The 8,669-nt window shown below is 36.7% G+C and overlaps 1 protein-coding gene across 1 annotated transcript; it reads left to right on the top strand.

Moving 5' to 3' along the window:
- Positions 1-3,187: 3,187 nt before the first annotated feature.
- On the top strand, positions 3,188-7,890 carry LOC113761514 (rac-like GTP-binding protein 5). Its single transcript, XM_027304534.1, has 7 exons — positions 3,188-3,621; positions 3,806-3,893; positions 4,767-4,876; positions 4,992-5,055; positions 5,614-5,678; positions 6,479-6,544; positions 7,610-7,890. Exons 1-7 carry the CDS (start codon positions 3,478-3,480, stop codon positions 7,706-7,708), a joined length of 636 nt encoding a protein of 211 aa, XP_027160335.1. The 5' UTR covers positions 3,188-3,477; the 3' UTR covers positions 7,709-7,890.
- Positions 7,891-8,669: the final 779 nt, after the last annotated feature.

The following is an 8,669-nucleotide window of genomic DNA, read 5'->3' as shown; positions in this document are numbered from 1 at the left end:
GGGTAGAAGGGTCAAACAGAAAAAGGGTGTACATGATAATTTATACACTAAAACAATCTGAACAACAAATTTTAGGAGGCATTTAGATTAAGTTCATCAATCACTATCACTACTATCATTAACTAGTTAATAGTAATTAGTTTTTTATATGACCCTTATGTGTTTGGTAAATGAAAATTTTGACATAGGTTTTGCATTTTTTTCACTACTCCTTTTTTATTCTAAATTTTCTTCACACTCTCTATCTCTTACTTGTAACTTTGTTGTTTTCAATTAAAACAGTGAGTTACATGATTTCCCCACTAAAAGGTAGTTAATCACAAAACCCATAAAATGGACCTATCATACCCATTAACCTATTCTGATTAATATTAACAAAATAATATATATGTTTCATAATTAATTCCACTCATCCAATTTCAAATGAAATCAAATTTTAACATGAGTTGCACTCCACAAGTAATTGTACTTGTATCCAGATCATAGTTATAAAATCTCCCTGACTTGACTGTCAAACCAATCAACCCGATGGACCACCTATAGAACCGGATTGGATTGCTAATTAAATCAGTTAAGTAATAAATCTGTTGATCAGTTAAGTAATAAATCAGTCAATGTCTCGGTGATTCAACTGGTGAATTTTTTTTTTTTGAAAAAAAACCTTTGATTGATTTATATAAGTACTAAAAAAGCGATTGAAAAATGTGCTGGCGAAAAACATCATTTTTTTTACAAAAAAAACTACAATCCAAACAACTCTAAATCGCTTGAGTTGGGGCATTAATTCTTTCTCTTGTACTTGATTCCTTTTGGATTGAACAAAGTTGCAGGGGTCTACCAATCCCCACTTTAACTGTTTTTTTCTTGACGAAAGAAAATACCAATTTTGATATATTGCAAGGCCCGTTTGGCATACGATTTTTTAGGATGATTTTTTTTCTTACAAGTTTTTAACAAATTTAACTATAAAAATATCAAAAAACTTCACAAAGCTTTTAAAATACACATATCAAAATAACAAAAAACACACACAAAAAATTTCCCTTCTTTCCTTCTTCTTCCTCATCCACCCACTTCAGCGCCTGTATTAACTTGGAAAATAAATGCTTGTTTGGCACCCTAATTTTTTACCAAGTTTTTTAGCTACTAGTTTTTTTAACAACTTTTGCTACAGGAACCCCAAAAAACTTCCCAAAGTTTTTTATCTACACACTTAAAATATCCAAAACACAAAAAAAAAAAATCCCCTTCCCCTTTTCTTCTTCTTCCTCCCCCACCACCACCTCCGTCGTCGGCTCCGGCGCCGATTTCCGGTGCCGGTCTTCTTTTTTTTCCCTCTCCCCCTCTTCCTCCCCTGCCATCCTCCCATCTTGTCTTTTTTTTTTCTCTCTGCATTTCCCCTATTTCCCCCCACCTCTCTGTGAAAAAAAAGAAAGAAAAGAAAGATGGTGAGAAGCGGGGGGTGGCGGGGCAGAGGTGATGGCGGGGGGAAGGGGAAGGCGGGAGGAAGGGAGGTGGGGGGCAGAGGGGGAAGGGGGAAGCGGGGCAGAGGTGGTGGCGGGGAAGGCGGGGAGGAGGTGGCGGGGCAGAGGGGAAAGGCGGGGAGAGGTGGTGGCGGGCAGATGGGGAGGTGGGGTAGAGGAGAAAGGCGGGGCAGAGGGGGAAGGGGCAGAGGTGGTGGCGGGGGCAAGGGGGAAGGCGGGGTAGAGGGGTGGCGGGGGGAGGGAGGTGGCGGGGCAGAGGGATAAGGTTGGGCAGAGGGGTGGCTGCTGGGGGTGGCGGAGGTAACGGGGAAGAAGAAGAAGAAGAAGAAAAGAAAAAGGAAAGAAAGAAAAAGAAAAAAAAAGAAAGAGAAAGAAAAAAAGAAAGAAAAAAAAAGAAAAGGAAAAAAAGTTTTTCACCTTACAAAAACTTCTATAAAATTTTTTCAAAAACTTCTACAATACACTATAGTAAAGTTTTAGACAAATTTTCAAAAAACTCAGTTTCCAAACACTTCCTAAATTTGAGATCACAGAACATGGCCTCAAGACCAACCTTTCCATTTATGTTGACACATTAATATACAACACGTCAACGATCAGCAATCCAATCCAACACCCAATTTGGTTAGTTTTCGTTCCTTGTCAAGACTGACTGACTGACGTTTACGGCCCAATTACTCTTTCTCACCATAGACACAGAACTTGAACTGTACCAAATAACCGATTTCCAGAAAGTCGGTCTGGAAAAAAGATACCAATTTCCAGACGTATACAGCGCGTGTCTTCGCAATATTCCTTCTTTTTTTAAATTTTTTTTTCTGTTTCATCATAAATTCGACACGTTTTATGTCAAAATTTGGAGGGTAAATAAATTCTACCTCTACTTGTTAAAAATTGCTGCCATGTTCCTCCAAATTCCAACTATAGTTTTAATTAAAAAATGACAGTATCATTGAAGGATCTTAAGTCAAAGAATTAGTTTTTCTGTTTATGCACATACAACATTGTATTAACTTTTATTACAAAGAAAGAGTTTGTGATTGGCAAAAATTAGACTTTTTAGGTGAAATCATCCGAATGTGACGAGGATACAAAGCCAAGTCGGACATAGTTCTTACTACAAAATCAATATTCACATAATCTTCAACAAATTGTATTGAAAAGTACTTGTAAATGTGAAAAAGAAAAGTGGCCTAACAACAGTATTTGGTTAGAGTATTATTTGAAATAATTATTGTAACACTTTTTGTGATGTGATGTATGTGAAATAAAAAAATAATTAAAAATATAAAAATATGAATTAAAAATGTGTTTATGATACAAGCGAAATATTATGTGAAATAATGCAGCAATCCAAACACACTTAACCAACCCTTATATGGTCAAAATTTTTTTTATCAATAAGCATGTACATGGTTGAGTTTACTAGCAAGACAATTTATCTCATACCCATGTATTGTCAGCATGATCACCAATCAATTATTTTCAATTTATATTCAAGGGCAATGATTTTCAAAACCTTCATTGATTTACTAGAATCACCATAAAAAAGAAAGCAGTAGTTTATTCACAGTGATGGAATGAAGCGCGTGATGAACATTCCTTGTGATTGGGTCCGCCAATTTCCTTTTGCCGCTTGTACAGCTCAAAATAAAGTCGTCTCATAGCTTTCCTGCCGAGAAAAGCTCAGTAGAAAATCTCGCTTTTCTTGTCTCCCACAATTTATGTCCCTGTCCAAGTGTCCATCCCATACAACATTAACAATTAATCAGGCCATTGGTTCGTACATGAAGCCTTAATTCTAGCTTGGCTGATTGATATATTTAGTCACATAGGCAGAAAGAAGTCAAGAGCAAGCAAAAAATTGTTCAAACCCCACGATTCTTTTCCATAAATTCTTGCTACTTTCTCGAGTTTCAAGTAAGTTTGGAGTGCTTAATGGGGTGTGCTTGGTTGTCTTGAATTGAGTTGGTTTATGTACGAATGAGAAAACATGACTAGTACAAGTGATGCTGCTAATAGTACATCAACGACAACAACAACTGCATCAAAGTTCATCAAATGTGTGACTGTCGGAGATGGAGCTGTTGGCAAGACTTGTCTTCTCATTTCCTACACCAGCAATACCTTTCCCACTGTAAGCAATTAATGTTACCTTTATTAATTCATCTGTCATTAACCGTCTTCCCCAACTTCCTTCTATCTGTGTGCTCCTGCATTTTTTTTTTCAAAAAAAATTTTATTCAAATGTTTTTTTGTAGGATGTGATAGTCAATTATGGGAAAGGATTCATTTTTTTCAGTTCTTTTCCTCTCTTCCAGGATTACGTTCCGACAGTTTTTGACAACTTCAGTGCCAATGTGATTGTTGATGGTCAGACCATAAATCTTGGACTTTGGGATACCGCTGGTACAGTTTTCTCTTACCCTTTTCTTGGCTTGTGAATCTGAAAGCACAATACACCGCGATTGTTTTAGATTGTAATGAGTTATGGCTCTTGGTTCTAAAGGAAAGCGAGTACACTGATATGCATGTTGAAATTGGAAGAATGTGGCAACTTTTTGATGGCTAATTTGCATTACGATTTCAATTCTTGAAATTTGAATAGGCTCTGAGTTAAACCATTAAATTGATATTTTTCCTGTTCTTAATTTACATGTGCAATACCCAATCAGAATCTCAGAATTGTTAGTCTTTGTTTCAGAAATCAGAATCTAGCTTTGCTATGTATTACATCTGGAAGAAGATCCCTTTTTGTTGTCGCTTTTGTGTTTATGATCAGCAAGAAATTCTGCCTCGCCATGTCCATAAACTTATTTTGGCTTTAGAAAAATTCAACCGCCTGATGAGACCCCAAGCAGAAGATGATCAGAGACAACAATGTAAAGCACAAGCTTTATCAGAGAGAGACTTTACATGTTAGATGATAGAATATGCAGTGGGTTTCATGACTTCAGTTGTCAATTTCACCACTTAATACATGGATAAAGACATTCTCGAGAATACACCATTATTCCCCAGCTATAATGATAAAGGAATAGCTAAGAAAGATGCCCACACTCAGATAGTTGAGCTGAGCAGGAAGTGGGATGCAGCAGTATAAATGGCCCGCATCTGAATCCTCTGATGATTTTTTTTTCCATCATAAATCTTGCTGAAATACGCACTTTTATGAACAAATCAGTGACCAAATGAGGTGGCCCAATTAGTAATGATGCTAGGAAGTGGTTGGATGGTCCTGAATAATCATTGAATTCCTTCATTTTCATACATATGTTGCAGGTCAAGAAGACTATAACAGACTGAGGCCTCTTAGTTATAGAGGGGCTGATGTTTTCATCCTTGCTTTTTCTCTCATAAGTAGGCCTAGCTTTGAGAACATCTCGAAAAAAGTAAGGTTCTCCTTTCCCTTGAGTTTTTAACTATTCCTTAGCAGCAAATTCCTTGAGAAGTTACCTACTGATGGCTGCTTCTTTTTGCTTTCTCCTTCTGGTTTCGTTGGAGAAGTGGGTTCCAGAGCTAAGACATTATGCCCCATCAGTGCCCATTGTTTTAGTGGGGACCAAACTAGGTATACTTCTTCCATTCATAACTTCTTAATGGCATTAGTGAAACGGTACTCTTTATATAAAGATTCCAAGCACTTGAAATATGTAAAGAACAATAATCTTCTATGCTTGTTTCTTTTGCCTACACTCTCAAGTTATCTGAGTAGAACTTGAATTGAAGCAGTCTACAACACTATTAGTATTGGGAGAAGATTCGCTATAGATAAACTTATGGATACATGTTGGATGAGCACATTATTGTACATGTGGACAAAATTCCCTGAATATAAAATTTCAGTAATCAAATAAGCAAGTGGCCATCAGGCTGATATAATTTTTATTCATTGACTGTAATCAGTTTTTAAGGCATGATTCTTGAAAGCATTTGGGATCCTGGGGTGTGGATGTTTGGTGGCATGAGCAATGTATGCCAAGCCACCCCTGTTTCTATCTAGTACGCATATTAAAGAAAGCTGTCTTTCCAGATATCAGATATCTTTTACCTACCAAACGCAGACTATTGGTGAGGCATCTTGTCTGATTTTCTTTTGACGTTTGCATAAACTTGAATGTAATGGCAGATTTAAGAGATGATAAGCAGTTCAAGCTGGACTATCCAGGGGCATGTACTATTTCTCCTGAACAGGTACATATCTTGTACTTGTGCCTGTAGCGTGCCTTGAGCATCATCCCTTAACTATTTGCTGCCAGTGCTACCTGATGTCATGGTACTTTGTCATGTTCTAAATCTACTCTAAGATAATCCTTTAGTACATTAAAAATGAACAATACAAGGAATGCTTGACAGCCAGTGGTCACAATCCTCTTTTGACATGTAGTTGCCCTATCACTGTACCCCTCTCATCACTAGAATTCAGAATTAGAACAATAGTCGGTATATGCAAATGGAGTTACTCAAATGAAATGTGAAAATCTTGGAACACTAAAAAAAAGATTGGATGCTTTATTTATCTTATAGTTTATTAGTCCTTCCCACACTTTAGGAGTAAGTTTGATTATTCTGATCTTATAGTATTGCATCATAGGTTGTCCGTCTCAAAATGCTTTTCAATCTGCTGCTGTCATCAATAATTACGGGTCATGTTTGAGAGAGATAGAATTGTTTAGTAGTAGGTCCAGGCAACAGAAACGTAATGTAGTTAGATAGATGAATATTCTTACTTGGTTGTAAAGCTAGTAGTCCTTTAGACTTCAGTGAGCTGTACCTTTTGGATGTGGGGAAGATCAAGAATCAAAGAATGTGAAAATTTTAAGATCTTGAACCAACTAGAAATTCCAATATGAATGACTGATACAACATGATTCATGTACCGGAAATTGACGACAAACAACTGAATTGGTGTTGACTTGAAATGTTCAACAATGTGGTGGCAACAGAGACTTACCTCTCATTATACTATAAACTCCAAAACTTCTTGATTACAGGGCGAAGAACTGAAGAAGCAAATAGGAGCTGTGGCATATATTGATTGCAGTGCAAAGACACAACAGGTCTGTCTCAAATATGCACTTCCAGCTAACTCAAATTTAATTACCACTATATCTTCTGCCAAACTAATTGGTGTGCCATTCGCCAAGAATAAAAATTGCTCGTGACAGTTTTGCCAAAGCTGATTGACTAAAGAAATATTGTCTTTAATTCTGGAGAGGGGAAAAAAAAAATTAAAGTTCCACCATGGCTGCTATTTACTTTGGTTTTGGTGGGGGGGTTGGGTGTTGCAGAAATGAGGTATTGTAGTTGAGAAAGATGTGAAAGTTCAAGTTCCATTCAGTGTTAGAATTTACTTGGTATTCTTTCCTGAAGTAGATACCAACCCCAAAATCTGCTCTTGTAATACTTAGAGTCGCCTATCCTAAGGAGCTAGGAGCTCATTAAGTTACTTTGAATTATTTCCAATCATATCAGCCTCGGTAAATCCTTCTACTGATGCTCTGGAGATATTGTGAATACCATGAATTGAGAGTGCAACACCTATTCCTCTCAAAATGACCACATTATTGTTTTGACGTTATCATCTGCATGACTATCAGGTTATAAGCCCCCTTTGGTTTCTAATTTGTAAAACAGAGGTCTGAATACATAAGAAAACTTTATCTAAACCTCCATTTACAGTTTACAGTGACAACTGCAGTTTCATCCTGAAGGGATGCTTTCGGAGTGGGTTAGAACCCTTTTAGTTCCAACTGGTGGAATTGCAGAAATTGAATTGCATATCTAAAATTGAATACCTCCCATCACATATAAATTCGATCAAATTAGCTACATGGAACTTTTGTTCTGACTTCTAAAGAGTTTTGATAGAGCATCCAGGATTGTTAGAATTGGGCTTCATACCAATCGTACATGTGAAACATTTTTTCAAAAGTAACAAGAATCTCATGAATCCCAGAAAAGTGTTTATTAGCGGTATCAGATTTTCATGTTAAAGAGCGTCAACTGTGTTCGTCATCCTAAATGAATGTGTTAGAAGAATTCATGCTGTTCATGACTACCGTTCGAGGTAAAGCTTCAGTTAGCCTGAACTCTGAATTCGTGTCGTCTATTGTGTAATGCAGAATGTGAAGGCAGTATTTGATGCTGCAATTAAGGTGGTTCTGCGGCCTCCGAAGTCCAAAAAACAGAAGAAGAAACGCAGAGCCTGCAAAATACTTTAAAAACAAACTAGCTGAAAGTATTGTGAAGCTCAGTTTAAGGACGAAAACTTCCTAATTGATGTAATTAATATTCTGCGTCCATTCTATTTTCTTTGTGGGATATGTATGAATTTTTCCCCTTCTTTTAACTGCGTGATATGCTGTTTTCCTGCAAAATCTATTGTTCAAAAAAATTGAATCTACAGCTTGAGATTAACATTTTAATGATCAAGTCAAATCAACAGCATCAGCCACCCGATCAAAACTGCAAGTATTGTAGCGGTATCAAGTACATTTGACAATGTTTCAAAGGTGGCAAAACATTGTAGACTTTTTAATTGCTTGTACAGAATTTTTTTTTTTTTTACGCATCACATCACAATAAAAATTCTTAATCTTGCATTATTTGAGGCCAAGATTCAAATCTCTCGTAAAAATTTTCGCTTCTTTGTTGAACACTGGCTATACTCAAATCCGCAGAATGAAGATGGAGGATGGGGATTCCATATAGAAGATCACAGCACCATGTTCGGGACAGCAAATAACTATATGTTGCTCTTCGTTTGCTGGGAGAAAATGTTGATGGCCCAAATGGTAAAAGCTCTTTCAAATGCTCAGAATTGGATATTAGATCACGGTGGCTTTAACAATGATACCATCCTGGGGAAAGATGAGTCTCTCGGTAAATTCCTGGCCAAATTGTCCTGGATACAAACTATACAAAACTTTTATTGGAAGAAGAGGATCTTGTCATTCATTAAAAAAAAAAGAAAAAAAAAGAGGACATGCCCGGATCTGAGATCTCAGCAATTGTACCTTAGAGGACAATTAATGCTCCAAATTGGTTGCAGTTCGTATGGTTCAATTTTTGCTAAATATACACCGTTTGGATTAGCTGTCGGGGATGTTTTTAAAAAATTTTACTGTAACAGAGTTTTTATAGTATATTTTGGGATATTTTTAGAAAATATTTTGGGATATT

This window comes from Coffea eugenioides, chromosome 2, assembly GCF_003713205.1.
Source record: "Coffea eugenioides isolate CCC68of chromosome 2, Ceug_1.0, whole genome shotgun sequence".
In the NCBI taxonomy this organism is placed as follows: Eukaryota; Viridiplantae; Streptophyta; class Magnoliopsida; order Gentianales; family Rubiaceae; genus Coffea; species Coffea eugenioides.
The sequence above is the reverse complement of the archived record's forward strand: the minus strand, read 5'-3'. Positions and strand labels throughout refer to the sequence as shown.

What these genes read in the sequence shown, in the direction of transcription:
- LOC113761514 (XM_027304534.1), top strand. Translation starts at nt 3,478, where the DNA reads ATGACTAGTACAAGTGATGCTGCTAATAGTACATCAACGACAACAACA. An exon ending in CCAGCAATACCTTTCCCACT is followed by an intron (nt 3,622 to 3,805) that starts GTAAGCAATTAA and finishes CCTCTCTTCCAG; the next exon opens with GATTACGTTCCGACAGTTTT. An exon ending in TGGACTTTGGGATACCGCTG is followed by an intron (nt 3,894 to 4,766) that starts GTACAGTTTTCT and finishes CATATGTTGCAG; the next exon opens with GTCAAGAAGACTATAACAGA.